Source organism: Chaetodon trifascialis, chromosome 13 (genome assembly GCF_039877785.1).
Source record: "Chaetodon trifascialis isolate fChaTrf1 chromosome 13, fChaTrf1.hap1, whole genome shotgun sequence".
Taxonomy (NCBI): Eukaryota; Metazoa; Chordata; class Actinopteri; order Chaetodontiformes; family Chaetodontidae; genus Chaetodon; species Chaetodon trifascialis.
The window spans coordinates 16,324,719-16,348,247 of NC_092068.1; the positions used below are offsets into that span (position 1 = coordinate 16,324,719).

The 23,529-nt window shown below is 42.6% G+C and overlaps 1 protein-coding gene across 17 annotated transcripts in view; it reads left to right on the forward strand.

The window, feature by feature from the left end:
* Positions 1-23,529, forward strand: part of kcnma1a (potassium large conductance calcium-activated channel, subfamily M, alpha member 1a) — a 133,920-nt gene that overhangs the window by 11,816 nt on the left and 98,575 nt on the right. For all 17 annotated transcript variants that reach the window (XM_070977252.1, XM_070977254.1, XM_070977255.1 and 14 more), the window contains exon 2: positions 23,081-23,245. In XM_070977252.1, the coding sequence (XP_070833353.1) occupies positions 23,081-23,245 (165 nt within the window). The remainder of the gene's footprint in view (positions 1-23,080; positions 23,246-23,529) is intronic.

Consider the following 23,529-nt stretch of genomic DNA (forward strand, 5'->3'; position numbering starts at 1 on the left):
TCCTCTTTAAACATGTGACAGACACAGTGACAATAGTGATATTCTTAGATGTTTGCCAGCAGTGGGGCTACACATGTAAAGTTTGTCATAGGAGTGGGCTCAAAGAAAGAGTTCTCCTGGGAGCATTTGCCCTGTAAAATATCATGGCAAACTCTTTATTAGATTATGAGCAAACATTTTGGCCTAAGGGTTTCCACTGGGGTGGCCAGAAATGACAGAGTTCATTCCTTTGGGGAGTATAAATGCACTCATGTCATGGATATTGTGTCATGACAAAGTTTTGCTCACACAACTCAAGCAGGTGTCATGCATTTAAGACAATGAGTCCAACAAAATCAGAGAATATCTTTCCATCCTGTGTGAGCATGTGTCTGAAAACCAGAATGAGCCCCTTTAGTCCCTCTGTAAAATACACTCGGACAATCTACAGATGACATGTTACGTATGTTTTGAATTTCACTAGAGAAAAGCCTCCAACAATTAGGGCTAACTTATGAGTTTGGCTAAAGTATCTCTGTTCTGAGATATGATACTGTTGTTTGATGTAAAGACAGAATACACGTTTTTAATAAGAATCTCATTAATTTCCTTATTGAGGAAATTGACACTGACATTTTACAGCTGAAAAATAAACCTGTCCATGTTCTCTGCAGGACAAACTAAATAAAGGCAACACCGTTGCTACGTTACCGCAGACATATTTATGGTATTTCTGACATTACCTATCAAACAGCATATATGCCAATGCAGTATGTCTCTAATAAGTTAATATCAGCTGATAATATTGGCTGATCATAATTTCAGTCTGGCTCTAGATGCTATCCTAGCCACTGTCACAGTATGGCATGGGGCCAGTCCTGAAAGGTCAGCCAAAAGCTTTGGCAATACATATTCATAGTACAGATTTTGATATGTCAGGAAAAGCACACGTGTAATTAACAACATTAGTAATGGTTGTGTTCAGTCTGAATTTACCAGTTCCAGATCTTTGCTATTGTTCATGCTGGATCACTGTTGGCTGACTGGGACAGATCATTAATGTTATTAGTTGCTCTTCTTGCCATGATACGCCAAATTGTCTGATGTGGAAAAGCCCCACAACAAAACAGCTGGATGGTTGTGGTCATTATTGGTGATAACTTCTTTTTGATTGGAACTTCCAATCAGGATCATCTTAGATTTAGTTTGGCGCAGTGCCATTATTTCAGCTGATTGCCTCTAAACAATTAGTACAAATAAGAAGTAGTCATTAATCTGATTTTGTACACACTCACTACTGAAGCCTGACAGCTTATTTCCAGTCCACGTCCTCCGAATGTGGCTTGTGAAACAGTTGAGTACCTCTAAAAACATCAAAAGGATAAGGGCTAATGTGCCTTTGTCCCCCTGTGGGACGGGGCTGAGAGACTTTGAATGAAAACAGTTTTGCCGATGTGAGTGGTCAGGAGTGGGTTTGCACATCTGCAGGAACCGGCAGTAATGGCCTGAAATCTTGAGGGAGTGGGCGAGGTTGGCATTGAAAGAGCTGTCCCACACAGACCTTTTAATTGAGACTTTTAAGGGGCATTAAGACTCAGAAGCACACTCTGGAGGGCAGTCATTTGTTATGTCTTGACAGAAATGGGAAGAACACTTAGATGTTAATTAATCTTTCTCTAAAATCATTACTGTATACAAATTATGACTGTCAATAGAGATGGTTGGATTTTGGGATAATCCTAGAAAGAAGATTAACTTCAGCTTTCCATCAGTAGCAAATATGTACAAGTTGAATGCATTTCTCAGATTTCAGGTTTGTAGCTTAAGCCTGAGTAATAGCAATTACTTAAGATACTTTGGGGTGGTCTTATCCTTTAAGATATGATCCTCAAGATTCTACCCTGCATTGATTTTGCCTTGTTCCATCACACCATGAGTTGGTTGCTGAGACTTGAATATGTTTATGTCCTTGTGACTCACTGTGTAACAGCACTGTGACTGCTCGTATGTGATATGTATGCAAAACTGATCAGCTGATGAAAATTTACAGAAAAGTCAGCATGTTTTCTGGACGCCTCGATCACTGTCATCCTGAACCTTAGTGACGAACACACTGCATCTCCTGTGAGTGCTTCACAGCGAAACCATGCCATGTGTCACCAGCTGAACAGTTTCAGTGTGAAGCAGCAGCAGCAGCAGCAGCAGCACAATAGGAAATGTTTGCTTTGCATTACCAGTGACTGAATACAGCTGCGATGTGGATGCCGGTGAGTGAAAAACAAACAGCGAGGCTGATAACAAGGAGATACAAACATAAATGGTGGATTGATGCGTGCATTGTTTCCTGTCACTCTTTGAGTCCAGCACGGGAATGGCGGACTCCACCACTAATGATGAAAGCTATTATATAGATAGGTAGTTCATCCATCCATCCATTGTCTATACCCAACTATCCCTTTTCGGGGTTGCGGGGGGGCTGGAGCCTATCCCATCTGTCAACGGGCGAGAGGCAGGGTACACCCTGAACCAGTTGCCAACTGATCGCAGGCCAACATATACAAACAAACAACCATTCACGCTCACACTCACACCAATTAACCTAATTAACCGCCCAACCCGGGGATCGAACTGGCAACCTTCTTGCTGTGAGGCACGCTCACTACCTGCTGCCTCACCGTGCCGCCCCAGATAGGTAGTTATAGAATGTAAATGACGATATAAATTCTATCAAAAACTTTGATTTCATGAAAATCAGCTTGTGTTTTTCTTTATTAATCATCAGTTTCCATAACGTTGCCATGCCTCCAACCATCGTATATCCTATTTCTGGTAACCAATAGTAGCTGAGAACTCGTTTCTCTAATTTGCTTGATGATTGATGTCTGGATTGAATGACTGACTGTGATGGTCAGTGCTGATGGGCACCGGCTGGGTACTGTTCTAAATAGTTTTGCTGTCCTGTGTTCTGATCCTGGCAAGGGCCTGGAATAGGAGCTTAGCAGCTTCTCTACTGCACATTGTCTCAACTGACTATGAGCAACAGAAGTATGCTGGCAAGTTTTCATAAAGCCACAGGCGTTCACCTTCTGTCTCTCTGTCGGTCTGCGCTCTTTGATTTCCCCCCTTTGTTCACTTAATATCCTGTTTTCTGTTTTCTTTTCCATATGTCGGTATTTTCCCTCAACCTCTCTTTTCCATTTTCAAATTCCGCCTATCGCTCTCTTCATCTTTCTCTCGCCCTTTCCCCCGTCCCAAAGCATCTTCATCTGTCATTGTCCTTCAGGTGTCCCTTGTGTTCCCCCGAAGGAGCCACGGTTTGAGAATTTGGTGGTCAGGCAAGGCTGGTCTCTGCTGGGAAGCCCTTGCTGTTCATTTGGCCCCTCTGCCCGCAGGGATATAAACACAAAAGGACAGAGTGATATCACAGATGACATGTGGAAACGTAGCATTGTTAAAACACTGGAAAAGACTTGCCTTCACCAGTCACTCAGAATTAGAGAGCGTGACAAGAAAGGGTTGAAGGGGAGAAAGACGGACAGCAGGATGGGAGTGAACAGATGCAATGCACGGCCCTCTGTTTTTGATCACTTCATGAGGACATTAATTGCCCTTTCTCTCTTCATTTCATGGTGATTTACCATTCGCCTTCAGGAAAATGACCCCTGCTTAGGGGATCAGAAATGGAAAACTGTGACTTGAGCCTGACCAGAGAAGGAGCCTTTCACCTGTCTCAAAAGGGGTCAGGGTCAGAGTGGACGCAGGGTCGCAGGAGAAATTAGCCGTCTGCATGTTCTCACATGACAGCCCAGGGACAGAACAGAACAAAGGCGGGTGTCTTTTGAGGTGAAACCCTACCTATGCAAGCTGCACTGCTGCTGTTTCCTCTTCCTGCGGGACTAGACCTGGCCTGCTAACATGGCTGCTCTGTAATTACTCTGACACGCAGCCTCTGACCATCACTGCCACGCTCCCTGTCGATCAAAGCAACCCGTTCTTGGCGAGGCGCGCGTGTGGGTGTGAGAAATACAGGGTTTATGCGATTTAAAAATGCATGCTGGGTGATAAGAACAAAGACACACAAGTCGGGAAATACATCTCCTTGTTATAAATAGATAAAGAGGATCTTTCTTAGCCTTGTTCAGCCTTCCAGAGTCTAGTCATTACGTCCAATTCCACACTCCGGTCCAATAACACAAAGAAAGAGAGCATCTTTGTTCCACTGCAGCTACTTTCGATAAGGGCGTTTTGCATACAAAAGCATTTAATTAGCGCAAACATTATGAATTCATCAGTGTTATCCTGTGATGTCTTGACTTTTCATCAGTCTTTTCAGGGGAGTGAGATACGGAGCGGAGACTTGGAACGGCATTGGGAAGCCGGTGGGCAGAGTGGCAGTGGCTGTGATATATAGAGATTGCAATGCATAATGTGATTTACTGCTGTCTCAGGGCCAGCCTTGGCCCCGCTGTTTTTATTCACACATCCAGCGCACACACACTAATGGTCTGCATTAGGAGTCTGACATTTAGGCTGTGTATGCCACACAGGTGGTGGTTTGCTTCTCTGTGCAGCCTCTGTGTTGCAATACGCATACAAGGAGGAGAGGCGGGACAGTCTGCTGCTGGAAACAAGTTAACTGGGGCTCTAAAAGGATGTTTTAAGAGAAAAGTTTGACATTTTAGAAAAAAGACTTATGCACTTTTTTTTTTTTTTTTTGCCAAGACTTAGAAAAGATGATTGACACTGCACTCGAGTTTGTATGTTAAATATTATTCTACCGCCAGCAGCTGACTAAGGACCATAAACAGGGACATCCAGCTAGTCTGACTTTGTCCAAAGGCAAAGAAATCCATGCCTCCCAGCACCTCCAGAGCTTATAATCAACCCTCTAACCCATTAATTAACCCTTGTCTCAGTTGTTTAATCTGTACTGTACAACAGCCGAAATGTGAAAATCACAAATGGCCATTTATGGAGGTTACTGGTCCAAATCAATCAAACAAGCATATTACTTAACACTGTCAACTTACTGGTCATGATAGCCTGAGCTTACATGGCACAGTGCCACTAGTGGACTGTATGCCTCACCCACGTGCATACAGTGTGCCACTTATATATAGTATCAGCATCAGTGCTGTCGCTCCTCTGGCTTGTGGCCCTCTTTCTGTCGTAAAGCAGCCGTGACCTTCTGTTTGCCAGGTCAGAGAGGAGCAGAGGTCATTTACTATGACACAGTGGAAGCAATAGCCCTGCCATGTTAGGGGGCTTACCCAGAGGTCAAATAATCAAAGTGGTTTTGTGTGAAATGTTTTGAGCTCAAATTTCCAAAGCACTGTTATTACGCGTATAGCAATAGAAATCTATATGCAAATTCACCTCCGCGTACAGCCAGTAAATACCGCTAGCCTTCTGGGATTTGAAAGCGAAGGAGAAAACAAGGCAATTAAATGTTTCCAACCAAAGGCTTTGGTGCTCAGAAGTTGCCCCCGTTTGTGTTTGGGGGCACATTACTTTTTTTTTTTTTGCCATTGCAATTACAGCCCGGGTATAGATGCTTTCTGTCCTCCTCTCTTCTCTGGAGCAACAAAACAAGACACAACGGTTGGAAGCTCCCTCTGGTTTTAAAGGTGTCTCTCCTCCTGTTTGCACCAGATATGGTTAAACCAGAAAATGTCTGAATGTTACATTCTCTATCAACTCTTTTTCATTCTGCTCAAATGACTATTACAGTCGCTTCTTGTGCTAATTACATAATGATATATTTATATGCGTCATTATGCTGCATGAATGGTAATCATTAAGTCTCTACACACACATTTCCCATTAGTTATGGACTGTGATGATTTTCTCCTCCCAATTATATTGAGGAAATGTCTTATCTGTACTATAGCGCTAATGTGTGTTAGCTCCTTTGGTAGAACATCATAACATCAGTGCACGGCCTCCACAAATACTACATTTAATGGCTTGAACAGAACTCCTTGAAATCATCCTATGGGACATATATAATACTGCTGAGGTGCTACAGGTGGAATCCCTCATGAATAATGGAGATGCCAGTGTGTTGTTCATTTGTTGTGTGTGGACATGGATACTGCAGCTGCATTATTGATGCGACCAAGACTCCGCTGGGGGGTGGCGCTCTTTACCCTGATATTCATAAATCAATAACGGAAAAAGTTGTATTTTGCAATATACGGCGCATTACACATGTACAGTGCTCTTGATCCTAGCACTGCAGTATTTACTCTGGTCTGGTCATTTGGTCACTAAACAATGCTTTTGGCAACAGGGGAATTATACAGACTGCAGGAAATAATCTCTCTTGTCACGTGACTAACTGTCTTTCTAGTCTTGTGGCTAGAGAGCACTTGCTTGCCACTCTGCAGGAAATGATCTCAAAGACCCGGGAATTCTGGGAATAAAAGTGTGATCAGCGCTGTCTCCTGGAACCACGCAGCAAAACTTGGCCCTAATCCTGCTCTAATAGTAAACAACAGCTGTAGGGCACCAGCGAGTTCTGATTAAGAAGGGAATGAAATAGCCTCAGTGTAACTTCTTTCTTACATGTTCACTGGTGGGGAAAGATAATAATATGTAGTGAAATAGTTCTGTCTTCGAGGTGATTGAACTCAGTTAGGATACAAAAAAAGTGGCTGTAGCTTTGTTGTTTTTGATATGCAATGAAAGCTGCATGCTCGGAAATGAACCATGTCTGCTGTAACTACATTATATGAACAATGTGTGTATAGCATCACGTTCTGGTGAGTCCATTGCTCTTTCGATGTTATACTGTGAACGCAGCTGTATGTAATAGGACAAGCACCACAAAATGTGTCTTTAAGGCACACTGAGGCTGTAGAGGTAGCCTGGAGCCTGCACACACAAATACACATCTACGCATGCTAGTCAGAGAGAGCCGGGGGTGTTTGGTTTCTCTCCTTTTGCGTAATGTTTTTTCAGGCATACTGGAGTCTTCTCAGTCTGTCATTGTTGAACCAGTTTTAAAATAGACGGGGGCATTTGGAGGCAGCTTAGTTGCAACTGCAACACACGTGATTGAATTAGAGTGCTGTCAGTTGGGTCCATTATAGGGATCCCTTGGATATTTTCCATCAGCAAGTTGGTCAAGAGAGTGTCTCCTGTTACGCTATTTTTCGTATTTTTCGAGTGTTTAGCTACGCGCTGCTGATCGATCGGCCCGCGTAACCTCACTATTTACTAAAACATGCTATTTGAAACAAAAGTCTGCAGTAATGAATTTGATAAAATACAGCTGGAAGCCACAATTGTTATGTATTTAGTGGATAGCGTGTGCACAATACAGTTTTCTTGTGCCCTACAAGAGAATTTCCAAGCAGGTCATGCCTTGCGCAAAGCTAAATTTTGACTGACAGCAAGTTTAAGAGATCAGCCCTGTGGCGTCATGAAAGATCCCTAAGCGTGAATGATACAGCATGTAAAGCATGTGATGGGTCTTTATTGGCTTAAGAGGTGTAACACACATTGGCCACTGACTGTCGCATGCTCAAGTGCGATCACATAAAAGCTCCACACGAATTGTGGCATTCTTAAGTAACCCCTGCACAGCTCGATCCTTGTCATTGAGGTTTCCTTGAGACTTGGCTGCTGTTGGTGACATTAGACCAATGCAGGAGAATATATGTCTTGTAAAGCCTGGGCTGCGAGGATTGAGTGTGTACCAAGGTTGCACTTGGACTATTTTCACCCTCCACCCAGCTAAAAATAACGTGATGGTATTTTGGTATTTTGCCACCTGCGTTATTAGAACGCCCTTCCTTTGCCTACAACTGCACCTTTAATATGGAAATAAAAGATAAGACACATGTGACCTTGACATTTTCAGTTATGTTCAGAAAAAAAAGTGTGTCTGGACCTGAGAATGTATTCTTAGAACTTTGAATGTGTATCTGTGAGTAACAGGATGCCATTAGCTTAATTTATTCTTCACACGGTCCGTCCTCTCTGTGTTCCTATGTTCAATTTCCCTGTGCTTAAATCGGTGTCCAGCTTTTTGTCTCACTTTTGGCACAGATTGTGCCCTTGTAGTACTGCGAAGCCAACTGCTAAGCTGCTTTGTGCTGCCGTGCTTCCCAGCTAATTTCTTGAATGGCAAAATTGCTCCTCATTTTCATTTGCTGATCAGCGTCCAAGAATATTTGTGTTAGTTTGAGAAACACTGGCTGTGGTGCATGGTTCGAATTGACACAAACTATGATTTAAACTTTAGAAGCAATATTAAAACAGTATCACAGTAGAATTGTCAACTAGCATGCCCATCACTTATTTAGAAAAATAAACTGAATGTTGCTACTAATGTTAGGGATTTTTAGCTGGAGCTTTGAAAATGTGCTGAGATGTACAAATAGTGAACTGGTGCATTCACATTTTCAAATGATGTCACGTGCATGTAACTCTGTATTTTCATGTCTGGCTGCAAATGTTAGCACACACTGGTCAAATCCAGAATCATGTGGATGTGATGTTTGCAGTTTTATAAGCAAGATTTTATCTCTATGTCTCCACTGAAAATGAAGGGGGGCAGTGTTCGTTTATGTTCATTTGCTGCTGCTGAAACAGCAGAAAAAAGGTAATATAGGGAGTCAGAATGGCAGCAGAAAGGTGTTATGCATGGGCTCATTGCAAAGGTGGAAGTCTTTAAATGTCAAACCATTTCATTTTGTCAACTGGCCTTTTACACACTTTAAGTGTTCATTCATTTTCCATCCCTGCTTTTTTTTCCCAGCAATCCAGAGTCACAGAGATGGAGATGAGGTTATTGGACAGGAGATGGTAAAAAACTGTGGACAGGCTGACCACAGAAAGCACGCTGTTCATTTACATGCCCACTATAATTTGATAATGACAAGATTAAAGCTGTTCTCTGACTGTCATGTCCACTCCTTAACCAGATCATTTTAAGGCTGAAATTGGACCAAACATAATCTTATCAACAGACCTGCGGTGCATTACTTATCTGTCTTTTGAATTACAGTGCTGTGGTGTTATATGTTACTTTCCTCCTCTGCCAGTGCTTTGATTCTGTGCACGCACCAGGAAACTCGCAGTGTGATCTGAGCGTCAGTAAACAGCAGCATGGCCAGCGGTGGAAAAAAGCACTTTATATTTTCAGGCAACAACAAAACAGCTTTCATGTTACAGTGAACACGGGAGGTAACAGAACTTGTGTTGAGTTGGTTTGCAAATACATTAACAGGAGAACAAATTTTCTGCTGTGGCGCTTAAAAGATGTTTCCTATTATTTACCTTCACACGTGTGTTTCTGAAGGTCATTATTGAACAAATATATCATCAATCAATCAATGAAAACTATATAAATTGTAGCTTAATTCCCTGATGAGTTACAGGGTTCTGTTAATCTCAGCTGTGGATTTCTTCAAATGCACGTGTTTGATTTGATGTTAAGGCCAAGAAACGTAAATGAACTCAAAATAGCATCAATTTTCACATTATTTACATTTTTTTAATGTGTTTGTTTAATATAATGAATAATCCAGTGTTTACATCCGTCACTTCCCAAACTTCTCCTTACTCCACGCTCTCTGGCCACATCCCTCCCACACGCGTCTTGCGTTACATCTCCTTTCCGTCTTTCTCTCTCCTCCTGCCTCTATGTCTTTTTCTCCCTGTTGCTCTGCTTCTGTCCCTCTCTCTACCCCCGTCCTCCATACCTCCCCTCCCACACACTCTGTCTCACACACCTACTGTCTGCCCGCCAGGTCTCTGTTGCTAAGCGACAAGCGATGAGCGATGGACTGCTCTTATGAGAGCGACGTTTGTCCATCATGATCTCATACTTGCCTGTGCCGTACATGCACATGCGCTGGACTTGTCTTGATGGGTTGTAGTGGATTTCTGTGGAGAAAGATTAGTGCCGTTTATGCATTGGAGTTGGTTTTGAACCTTTTGTATTGAGCCCATTAATAAACTTGAATTCCAGAATTGAATTAATTGAAATTTGCAAGCCTTTATTTTAAAATGGATGAAGTATGTTGCAACCTCCTGGAATAATTATGGAATCAAACATAAATTGCAATTAGAGCCAGTGTGTGAAGTTTAGAGTTTGGCCTTACAAATTTTAATTATTCATCCAACCAAGGTTTTTCTCCTTTTAACATTAGTGCTTTAGTATAAAGAGTCACTTTTTGAATTGCGATATCTGTTGGTGCTAACCTTTTTCTATTATGTGCTCATAATATTACCAATTTGAATCAGATGTTTCTGGCTTTTTGCTGCAAAATAGAAAATATTGTACTTGAAGAGTGTGCACAGAAACTGTGAGAATTTTCTAATTTCCACAGTATGCTGTGATCTTCTGCTGAACATGCTTGGGCCTCCTCATCCCTCCCTGACTCCTTCTCATGTTACCAAGCTGCAAATTTCCCTGTTGCTTCATCCCTTTTGATTAGTCCCTTGGGCTCTTACGGCTTTTATTTTGACAAATGAGCCTGGTGCTGAGCGCTAAAAAGCACTTACAACGCTATTGATTAACAGGGGCTATTAGCTAGCGAAGAGGAGATGAAGACATTCTTACAGTAAACCTTCACTGGCCATCCAGAGCCTGTTAAATAAATGCACTAAGGCTGGGGATTAGTGATGTGGATTTCCTCACCACTGCATTTGAAGAGAAGCTCATGAGCTGGAGGTTACTTCATTGCAACAGGCATAATGCATCTAGACGAGTGGATTATTGAGCCTCTCTCTTAGCCATCTCCAAACCCAGATGAAGTGGTGAATTGTCATCATTATGACGCAACACACGTTGCGACATTCATGTAAACCCTTTGCACAGATGTTCACTTGACATAAAAGAGGAAATGGTTTATGTGTTTGCGACCACGGAGTATATCGTCAGCTGTAGGATGTCAAACCGACTGCCCTTCCTTATCCGCACACATCAAAACAGAAGCGAGGAGTTCATCATTGTAGTTGTCATTTGCAAGGACGGCAAGGGATCATCTTTAAATGAAGAGCTAAGGAGAGGTCTAGCTGCCTCAAGATTAATCACTCACTCTCTCTCTCACACACAGAAACACTCATCTCGTTGCCTGCTTTGTTGCTACAGTATAATTTCATAAAGTAAATCTCCCTCTCATGCAAATGCAGTCACAACACATTCTGTGTGTCAACCCCGGTGACTTGTCCTTGGGTTTGTACAGTGCTGCGGCGATCACACTGTGTGGACAGTAGAGGAGAGCTGATTCAGACTTCACATCATTCCATGTGAAAGCTGTTGCCAGCTCTCTCTCTAACGCACCCTGACAACACTTTTTATTTTTGTGCTGAATTTTTAGCTTTGTGGATGTGAGCTCAACGGTGCAGCCTGTGGGGTCAAATTGCTGACTCTGGGGAGGTGGTTTTCTCCACTGTTGGCCGCACAAACCACCCCGACATCACAGCGCCATCACGGGGAATGCCTCCCTCAACCTCAGGCGAAAGGCAATCCCGCAATGCTTCCTGTCAGCTCCTCAAATCCCAAACGTGTTCCAAACAACGCCACTAACAGGAACAGGCAGATCACAGTGGAGACCAGAGCTGGAGCTCGTCTTACGCTGACCGCAAACAAACATGGTTCGACTTGGATCCGGAGTGCTTCCCCTGAGCTCTGTGCGCTGTCTGTGGATGTTTTGTTCGACAGTAAAAATCTTTTGATTTGGTAAAGTTGAGCGCCACACAGATAGATAAAGACAGAGAGAGATGCCTCAGTCCCCCCCGGCAGCAAACTTTACGCTTGACATCACATCGGGGCTTAATGCTGTGCAATACGGTCCAGTGTTCCTCCGAAGGCGATGACCTCTCCTATAAACACACAGATTGGTTTGCTGCGCTGCCATCTTGCATAATTATGCTGATTCTCTGTAGGCTTGGGAACATGTACACACACTTGCTGCGATGTTTCATACAGACTCCAGTTCCTCTTAATGGATCTTGTTAGCTGAGGTCAAAGTCTTCTCCGTCTGGGGTCACAATAAAGAAACACAACCTTCCCTGTGGAAAACATTGGGGGCCTCGGTGTTGCCTGACAGGAGAACACGAGCCATGATAATCCACTGCGTGTCCTCTTCCATCTCCTCTTCCTAACTCCAGGGTTAAAACATGCAAATTCTGTATGAAGGAGGCTGATTTATTTTCCCCAGTGGGAGGCGTGAGATCTAAATTTAAAATGATTAAATGAGCCTAGAGTTAGAAAATCATTTGCACTTCCATTTGTTAGCCTCTGAGCTGTTCTCAAATCAAGGGCAAGTCTCTGAATCATTAGGCTCAGATGACTGCCTTTTTTACAGCCTTTAACAAGAACATTTCCCAAATAACGCTGTTGACCACTCTATTGTGTGGCACCAATTCTGGACCTAATCGACACATTCTCAGAAATTGGAAGAATTTAAATCCAGCTTTGTTTTGTGCTCCTCATCAGCCAAATTACTCTCTTTTTCTGCAACTAGTCAGTTCTTGTGCAATTACCAAACAATTAACCAGGCAAACTATTAAAAATTAAAATTCAAACCCATAGCTCTTTCACCATCATTCCTCATCACATGTGTGGCTTAAGCCTGTCTCAATAAATTCACACAGTCCTGTGCTCTGGCTTGCAACAGCGAGAGTTTTGAGAGTATTATTGCATCAGGAGAAGATAAAGGTAATGAGACCTGTCTCTCAAGCAGAGAGAGCCTAATCTCCTTGGTCTCTTCAGGCTTCTCTTAAGCTGGTGGAGTGGAGTGAAGTGGAAAAGAGAAGAGAGGAGAGAGCAAAAAGACACCGAGAGGAACTGAGGAGAAAGTAAAGGAGATGACAGTGTAGGTAAAAGAGAAGAAAAGGAGAATGGGAAGATGGAGGGATTCCAGTTTACCTCAGACTGTACCACAGGGGTTGATGTATGGTCAGCCAACTGTGACTGTGCCTAACAGTGGTTTGATTGGATGACAGTTAAGGAGAGATAAAAAGAGATCATAAAGAGAGGTTAACCAGTGTGAGAGCTCTGAAGGTAGCAGTGCAAGATGAAGGCCTATTATCTCATTATTTAGACAAAGGACACACTGATGCAAATATGCACGTCTGCTAGCTTGGCGTGTTGAAAGGCTGTGCTCATACTTAGTCATTCATATCTTATGCATGGACTGCAGCGCTCAGAAACTGTGTCCCATCATGCAACATCTCCCACTCATCTGTTGTTCTGTGGTTACACATTTTCTGGAGTGACCGATTCATTAAATAACAGAGTTGTTTTCTTGTTGGCTGAATCCAAACAAATTAGCGGCCAATGCATAAAACTGCACCAACTTTGTCTTGGACTGATGCACGCACACGCATACACACATTTGTTTGTTGTTTGCTTTCAAGACTGCACTTCAGCGCATGCCAGTTTGCTGCTGAAAGAAAAAACGCATCTGTCACTCATGTCTGGATGTTGCTCTTTATAGAGAGGAGCTCATTGATCAGTGCAGGTTATAGACAACAGGGAGCCAATTAGGGCAACAGCTACCATCTTGGTTGTTCTCCGCTCTCAGAAAACACCTGAACGGCCTGCTCTGCAGAAGGTAATGGGCCCCCAATTTCATCTGTCTGTTGTTTGCAGAGTTGGTTATTGACAGAGAACTCTACGTCTGTCTCTATTTAGGAGGAAAGCTCATTAAAGTGTTGCGAGGGTAAAAGGGGATCACAGCTAAGACAGGTGACTGTTTGTTGCTGTTCTTCTCTGGGCTGCTGTTTCTTCTCTTAAAATTCACAGAATGTGGAAAACACGAGGCCGCCGAGAAGAAAGACTCGTGCTTTCAGTTCATTAATGAGGCCCGGGAAACCTAGAACTCCAAAATGGCTCATAAACACATAGATAAATAAACAGATAATGAAATAAACACTGACATGACTCAATGTGGAAATAATGGAAATAATGTGGTCAGGTATAATGTAAACTAGAAGAATCTTAAATTCATTTTTAATGATTAAAATACAGATGATGATTATGACTTAAACTGCAAATCTACCCCCTTTAACTCATTCATGTATTTTTCTATGAGTAATATCCCAAATAGTATATTTATCAACATAATTAATATCATGAAGAAGTGATTTATAGTACTAACTTTCTTCTTCTGCTTTAAAGAAGTATTGGACACAATAAGTGATAAGAGATCACAATTTGTGGATTAAATGGTAATGTGTTGTAGCCTTTAACCTATGGAGGGTGATTTTGTTGCGCTTTCCTTTATGCCACTCTGTCTGTAATTCATGTGTTTTTTTTGTTTTTTTTAAATTTATTTAGACTTCATAGACTTCATAGGCACTATCAAAGACTAGTCAAGGTCAAAGATTGACAGTCAGCAGCAGTAATCCACCAAGAAACAGCAGCAGTATGCCCACAAAAAAAGGGGAGAGGTTAAATAGTCTATTAGCCAGCATGATAAGAAAATGTACTGAGACAAGCAACAACATCAGACAAGTGTTAAGAATGTAAAATTTCTGTATTAAGCAGCCACGTGTCGCGTTTCAGTGCTTTTCTTCTAATATGCAAAGAGCATATCTATGTGGTTGAAACACATGCTTTAATAAAAAAAAGAAATGACCTTAGTTTTTGGCTCTGCAGTGCTGTGTGCAGCTGAGAGTGTCCTGCTGCTGATGGAGCTCTGTTAGCCCACATCTGAGTTCTGCCACAGGCTCCGTGGTTAGGAGGTCCAGCTGAGCTTGGAGGCACACTATTACCTCCTGATTCATAGGTGTGGTAAGCGATGCCGACACAAACCGAGCCCCAGATGAAATAGAAATCAATCACTGCCCTTAACACGCACGTACTGTATACAGACACACACACACGATTGTCCAGTGCCTTTGAATGAATGAAAGTCCTGTTTGTTAGAGCAATAACAGAAAATAGAGTCAACCTTCGGGGTATAGCTGAACAGATAGAGGTTGGTGGTTATAAGCAGCAAGAACATCACAAGGACAAACAACATCATTTTGAGGAACGTCACAGTAGCATTTCGAGCAAGCATGACGGCCAATTACTCCAAAGAATTGTCAAAGTACTGTACAGCGCGCTCCAAGGCAGAGGGCATTTTCTTTTAAACATGTGGAACATTGGACATATATTTTTTGTGACGTCTAAATGCTTTCGGACCTTGCTTGGCCATTATATAAGGGCGCTTCTCTTGAATACTCCACATGTATATGCATCCGGTAACACCCATTCACATGCATGTTTGCTTGTTGTACAGAACGCTGGAAATTAGCCTCAGGTGATTGTGCCAATGATGGCTATAGTACGATAAAGGCTGATGTCATTCAAGCATGTTTTTCCATTCCACCTGCTTCCTGATAGGATAAAATGGTATATAACCCCCTCTGGAGAAACATTAGAGGTTATGGACTGGGTCAGAACTCATCTTGGTTATTTACTGTGCTCTGTGTGGAGTGTTTTCATTATAGACAGACTCTCTGCGCATAATTGCAAACTGTGATTTCGGTCCTTGGTTCAATAGCCAGCGCTTCTAAATTCATGTCAGAAATCACACTGAAAGGAAATTGGCCGGTTTATTAAATAGACTCATTTGAGGGTCTCCCTTCGATTCAGACCTAATTGAGAGAGAAAACAAGAATGTGAGCCTGTGTGTATCACCATAGCAACAAGCCGTCTCAAGATTGGTTAAAAAGGGATACACGAATTACACCTGTCAAGAATTAAATGACCAATTATTGCATGCACACATGGAGGAGAATATGATTTGTGTGTGGTATGTAAATACTTGACCTTAACAGGGCTTTTTTCCCCTACTCTGTCATTTGTTCAATTTGCATCGTCCGTCTACATTAAACTGATTATGTTGCCTCTTATTTATTTGTCTGAGGCCATAAATCTTTCTAATGTCATATTTCCGTGGTGATTACAGGGGCAATTATCTGTGCTTTCGGTCAAATACAGTCGAAGATCAGCAGAAGACGCGTCAGGCTTTTTGTCAGAGCCTGATTGACAGCTGCTTACCTCGTTCGGGGTGAATTATTAGGCTTCACGGACGGGCGCGGGGGTGATTGTTGGGTGCGCATTCCAATGACGCGATTATCAGCCATCTATCTGGGTTTCTGAGAGTGATGGAGAGTGCAAAGAAAATTATGATATTGATTGTTGAGGTCGAAACTGCTGTGGTGCCACTTATTGCTCAGCCTCGTAGTGAGCTGAGTGAAACCTGCCGTCAGTGTTACGTGGTTTGTTCTCCTGACTGTTAAAACTCCTAAAGCCTTCAGCTGCCAAACAACTGCGTCCACAGGGACTAGAGATACAGCCGTGCTTGAGCACATTTTCTCTGCTCTGCAGCCAGCCTTTTTACAACAGAAATGTTCTAATGAAGAAACTTTCATTTGGGCTTCTTTTATTATAATGCCTAGATCTTAAGCATGCCCTCATTTAAGCCACTGGCCGTCTATTATCCGCTGACATTAGGATGATAAAACTCAAAGACGTTACGGATGACAAGTGCTGACCTTTCACTCTCCCAGAATTCAGTGCGTCGTCTATTTTTATCGCAAACCACTGGGGCTTGAAATGTTGTATCAATGGAAGAGGTGCAGTACAGCATTATGAATCGACAGTAAAGTACATTCAAGTTTTTTCCGCCATCATTCAGCCTTTAGTCATAAGGAAGTGACATTAATGTGTCTTTACTCTGTCCTCTTTTGTTTGAGCACAGGGACGGGAAAGAATGCACGTGTTAGACAGCATGGCCTGCCAGGCTTACATTACGCTTTTTTCATGTCACTGTCTAATTGTTTCTGTTCGCTCGCCCAGGAAACGTCACAGCTGGGACAAAAAGCTTGCTTAGAGTGCAGCCATTTTGAGGAATGACTTCCTGTCCTGTTGTGAGGATGTGTTTGCTGTCCGTTGGGAGATGCAGAGAGATGGAAGCCCGTTGGCTTGTCTTCCTGTTTGCCGACATTGTGGATGTCATCTATTTAGTTCAGTGTCCACAAATCGTCTGATCTGACTCTGGCCTGCAGTGCTCAATAGGGCTGGCAGAGAGGGGCAGCACAGAGCTAATGTGATTCTGGAGATGGACAACCTTTTCAGTGACACCGATAGCTTTGGTATCCTCAGTGAGACCAGTGATCACGCAGTGCTGTCGTGTTTGCCAGTAGTTGGATAGTTTGGACTTGAATGACCTCCATCTCATAGTTTCTTCAGTGCTGAAGTTTGTAAAGGTTATTTTGCACCTCACCTCAGCATATAAAAAGTGCTTCATATCTTACTGCACAACTCTACATTTCATTGCCATTTGTCTAAAAAAATTTAAAAAAATTACTGTAGATGGCAAATATGTTCACACTATCTACCACCCAGCCTTTCTAAAATCACCTGTGCTGACATGACAGTTGTGTTGATCGCGGTGACATATATGGGCGCCGTCCTGAGCAGATTGCATTCTGGGCTGTACCTGTGTAATCTCTAAAACACATGGCAGCCTAGGTAAGCCCCTAACCTCAGGATCAGCAGGCTTGGCCCATCATATCAAATCAGAATGCTCCTGTTTGCTCTTTAATCTCTTTGTTTTGCGGTTGTACTGTATGTTAGGGAACACAAGTCACGAGTGTCACAGGGAAAATAATTTGATCATTGCGACACTAACTGTGGGGATTTCTTGGTTGCGGATCACTCATGTCACTTCTTATGGCCTGACAGTAATAAGCCTGTACCATTTGCCCCCTTTATTTCTATATGGTTCAGTAGGCATGACCCATACACAGAAATAACAGCTTTCCACATGGCCCTGTCACAGTCAGCCTTGCACCTGTGTATGCGTGCATGCACATTCGTATGTGAAGAGGCTACTTATTCATCGTCCCTCTTCCTGTTTGCTGTGACCCAGTGTAGGTCTGTAACCCAGGGACACAGGGTAACTGTACCGGCATTAAAATAGCAAACAGGGGGAACAGAGCATGTTATGAGATTCACTAGTTTCACGTCTCCCTGGGTTAGGCTATAAATAGCCTCTCACACTGGAATAGAGTTTTCCCCAGCGATGCGGATGAAAGCCAGAGGAACAGCTGCGCTTAAGCCAAGTCCTGTTAGATCAGCGGAGTCACATGGGCATGTTTCTGTCTGTCTCTCCTGTCTTTTCTTTCCATCTCGCTCTCTGTCTCTGGCCCCTCGCTCTCACTTCCCATTTCTCTTGCTCCTAACGTGTCCCGCTGTCAGTCTTTTGCCTACTTGTTGTTGTTGTTGTTATTCTATCTTGCTGTCTTGCGGTATCTACGTCTCTCCGTCTTCCCCCTCTGTCTGTCCTGTGTTTGCTCAGCTTCCTGTCTTCTCTTGATGCTGTGTAGTTTGCGTCTCTCTGTCATTATCTCTCCCCACCTTGCTGTATGTTCTGTCATTCCATCTTCTTTCCTCCCTCTGACTCTTTGTTTGAGTGGGTGTCCGTCTTCGTCCCCTGTAGCCTCTGTCTCTTTGTCCCCGTCCTGTATCCTCACTGTCAGTCCCTGTCTTTGTCTTTTTCCCTCTGTCATGTTTTATCTGTCTTTTTCTTGCTAATTATTAACAGGCCTCCCATGTGTACTCTGTTAATTGGTACAATCCTAATATTAACACTGTTCATCCGTCTTGTTATAAAAAGGTTTCTTGAAGTAGGAAGATGAACTACATACATTTTTTAAATAGAAATTTTAAGTAGGTGTCACATCAACACTTTCCATATTAATAACTATACTGCAAAGTGTCTATAGTTTGCAGAATGTACAGTATGTATGTACTGTCACAGAGTTTAATGAGAGCTGAACTGAATCTGCATCTTTAAGTTAGAAGTTCACTTTGTGAAATTAAGAAGATGTCAGTAACAATTGTAACCGCGATCTGATGTTATGCTGCATGTGTTGTGTGTTTCTTTTCAAAATAGCAGGACACAGTAAAGTTGTTTACCTTGCTGGTTGGAGGTGTGAACTGTGACCTGCAGCTCCTCATCTAACAGCTCACTGTGGCGTCTTTTTTGTTTATTCCCTGCAAAATTTAAAAGTGACCCGCTGACAAAAAAATGCTGAAAATGGCCATTGTCTTGTTTTGCAGGAGCATTTTTGATAAACATTTGCTGTCAGTGCTAATCTCAGTGACCTTACATTTCATCACAACCTCCTGTTTTTGCCAGTCAAACACTTTTAACGCGGACTTGCAGCAGTAGGAAATGTTTGCATTAGCAGAAACTGAAAGTAGCTCTGATCCGGCGAGGGGAGAACAAGCAACAGTGAGGCTAATATCGGTGAGATAAAATTAAAAACAGCAATGCTGAATTACATACATTCATCCTTTCCTGTGAATCCCCTGCGTGTAGCGAGGCAAATGGCGGACTCCGCCACTAACAATGCAAGCCACCATATAGAGAAGTGATTACTGACGAGTAAACACTGAATGGCTGTTGCTGAAAAAAAACCTGACCATAAATACTATAAAAAATTAGGCTTGATTTTCTGAAAATATTAATAAAAACTATATATATATATATATATATATATATATATATATATATATGTGTGTGTGTGTGTGTGTGTGTGTGTGTGTGTGTGTGTGTGTGTGTGTGTAAAAATAAATATAAGGATTGTAGCTTTGAAGACAAAAATCCCCCTAAGTACCTGTCTACCAGGTGTTCATTAGCACAGAACTCACTTTGAGAGGATATTTATAAGATAAGACGAGATAAGATAAGATAAGATAAGATATTCCTTTATTAGTCCCACAATGGGGAAATTTCCAGAATTACAGCAGCAAAGTGGATAGCAAAAAATAGAGGGCATCAGTAAAAAGGACATTAAATATCAAGCAAGCAATATAAACTATATAAACAAGGAATATTGAAAAGATGAACAATAGGTACTGATATTGCACATTAGTTGATAGTACTCCTGACTGGAGTATTGATGTTGCACATAGGAGTAATAATACACCTGATTTGAAGATTGATATATTGTACCTTAAGTTGAAATTCACCTGAGCTAAATATTTTCGCAGTATAAGTGAACACAGTTGATATGTATTACGTGATGTGTATTATCTAGAAATTATTATTATTATTTAGAAATCTTTGATATATATCATTTTTCCCCTTTTGAGTTTGGTCATAAACAACATTTACAGACCTCTGCTGCGCCCTCTCCCTCTCTCTCTCTCTCTCTCTCTCTCTCGCTCTCTCCCTCTCTCTCTTGCTCTCTCTCTCTTGCCCTCTCTCTCTCTCTCTCTCTCTCTCTCTGCCTGTCTCTCTCTCTCTCTGTCTCCCTCTCAGTTTGACATCACAGGTGTGTATATATAGCCAGCAGATGGATTCTCCCATGACAGGCTGCTTCAGTGGCTTGCTCTACCTTGGTGTAGGCCCACCGCCGGCCACTCAAATGAACTAGAAGCAATTCCTTGTTTACATTGTCTCTTCTGATCTGGCCAACCATCAGTTTATGACTGCATCCATTATTCATGTGTTCCCCTTCGCCACACACATGCTCACATGCGCACACACACACAAACACACACTGCTGCTGAATGTTTTCTTATGGCCTCCATGTTCAGGTGTGTACCAGTGAGAGTTGCTATTCCCAGATCAACCTGGCATCCATCTGAGGTGTGCAAACATTATCTGAAAACAACTACAACAGCATGAAATGCACATCTTCTTCACATTTTGAAATCCTTGTACAACCCATGTCTAACTGTGTTGTGTTTTTATTTTGTTTTTAACTATTTCATGAAGACGTTGTTGTTTGGTGTTTCCATGATGTGAAGCAGCAGAAGCACACCTGTCGGTTAGCAGTATTTACTGCAAAATTGCTGTCACGGGATTTATGTCTGAAGGCATTTACGGCATACTTGAAAGCAAATCTAGTGGAAACAGTAGCAGGAGGGCCTGGAAACAGGTACTGCTATTGTGAGACGTGACTTGTGTGACACACAGTAGTTCTAGTTTGATGTTCCTACGTGTGTTATATGCGTGATGATGTGTGTGAGGCTGGTGGGGCCCTCTGGATAAGAGGTAACCGCTGAACACAGCCTAGCACATGCTATGCCACCACAACATGCCTGAAATGCTATCGAGCAGGCACACAGCCAATCAGAGTGAAACCTTAGACGTCTCTGTGCACGGTGACCTGCATGCACACACACAGTTTGATGAGTATTTGTAGCATGTGACATGCTGGCTACGTAGTCAAGTTAGTCCTGAAGAAGTATGGGCGAGGGGTGGTGGGTGGTTGGGAGTTTAAGAGAGGACAGAATCTTAATCATCCAGCCTGCATATCTAGCCTGCAGTTAGATATGCATATTTAAGTATTTACAGCTTAACGTCTCCTCCAGGTTTTGTGATATGAGCTTGAACTTTGAAATGTTCCAAAATTTCACAAGGTCAGTCAGCTCCAAGTGACGGTAGCTGTCATTTATAATCAGGCACTAGTGTGACTTTCACAGACAAAACTAAATGCTTCAAATGACACTCATGATGGGTGCTGTAAATGTTTGTGAGTCTCCAAACACTAAGCTATTTAATGACTATTTAAAGTATAAGTAACTGAATTATCCACTGCAGTATGGAGAGGCCCAACGGCAGGAGCAGATAATGATCTTATGACTAAGTCAGGCTTTTTTAGGCCCAGTTTATTGGCATTGTTATGGGGTTGGAATCAAATTAGGAAAATGGCAGCTGTGTCCATGCCATATCATTATGAAATGTAATCCAATTTGACCAGACAATCCTCTTGAAAGGGACAGAGCACTCTCTTGGGTCCATCTGTAATAGCACTGCTCTTTAGCCCTGCAGACATACTCAAGTTGCCATCCGGTTTGTTTTTGTGTTGGGCACGTACAATATTGGTCACTCCAGTGGTTGCTGGGTCCTGGGATGGATTGTGCGGGGTGTAACAACAAAAACAAACTCGCAGTGATCTCAAATCTTGTGTTTTATCTGCGTCATCGTTTTTGGATGTTATGGGGTCATATAAACAAACTGTAGCAATGTGACATGTACAGTACTGGGAAACAAATTCCACTCTGTTGACATAGCACATAATCTGTTTTGATGGCTACTTGTCGGATGTCACTGTGAGGGGGGACATTGTAAACTGCTGCATGTGTACTCTGCGGTAATACAAGCCTGCCTATTTGGAAAGGAGCAATGGGCTGCCATCAAGAGGGCTAAAAGTTATTGCAATTCCAGGGATTCTCCATGTACGCCATTTGCTGGGCCTAACCCTGCAGTTTTATGGGGATCAGGGTGACACACATAACTTTACTCTGCCTCTTTGTGCATGCGTGTGCAATGCATAAAACTTTAGGATTTTGTTGCCTCAAAGGCCATTAAACACATGGGAATCTACTCATCCCCCCCTTTCAGCCAGAAGGATTGTGAAGCAGAGTGCCTGCTTCTGTCAAATCAGGAGTGTGTGAATGGCTGGAGAGGAACAGCTGCATGTGGTGACTGTGCCAAGCAAAGCATGTCAATGGACTGCCATGCAATTCTGAGCGCTCAGTCGGACACCAGAAGGGACGTTCAAAAGCCTGCATGAGAACAACGGTCTCACTCTCTCCACCCGGAGGAACAATTAACTTAAAGAGTCATATGTGCAAAATGGCAACCACAGTGAGAGAGTGACTTCCGAACATTCTGTCGTTACACACGACAGACACACATACCCACTCAAACATATTCAGGCACACATATTTAACATATAGCAGATGGATGCTACCATGGCGTGATCTTTTTTTTTTTTTGCCCTCAGAGGCTGTAGCTTGTCATGAATGTGGACATGCATAAGCTCATGAATACAGAATCCTTCCACTTAACAGGATATAGTTCCACAACAGGGGCTGATACAAGTAACCATTTTTTAGTTTGTTCATAGGGGTCTTGCATATGGTTTCCTGCTGTAGCAGAAATTGTTTTGCCCATAGCCAACAACGTCTCTCTATCCTCATTATTAAATGTCAGTTCAAGTTTGTGCCTTTTAATACTCCCCAGTAGATTCTCCTCATCTAAAAAGCAGGCCACCTTCCCATTTATTTATCTTCAATGTGCTCCATTTCCTTATGCAGATTATTATTTTTTTCTTCCAGGAGGCTCAGAAGGTGAACCACCCCACCACCAATCAGGCAGCAGACACACCTAAGGGTGCTGATGAGAAGGAGGAGGTCCCAGCCAGCGAGGTGGGATGGATGACTTCGGTCAAAGACTGGGCCGGTGTCATGATCTCCGCTCAGACTCTCACTGGCAGAGTTCTGGTAGGTTTTCCCTCTTCTAGTGGATATAAATATCTCAATCCCCAAATTCAAATCGAATCCATCAGCAGCAGTTTGGTCTTTCCTCAGGCAAACAGACTGCGACTGGTTTTCACACCCAAGTTGGCTTCCAGATTAATCCACTGTATAATCCACTGACATGTACACATTCGCTCACCTGTTTTATACAGGTCCCACTGGAGACATACTGTAGGGCAATTAATTTGATCCCCACACATGCTAGCAGATACTCAGTCCTCGCTGAACCTCAGTCAGCTATTTGGCTG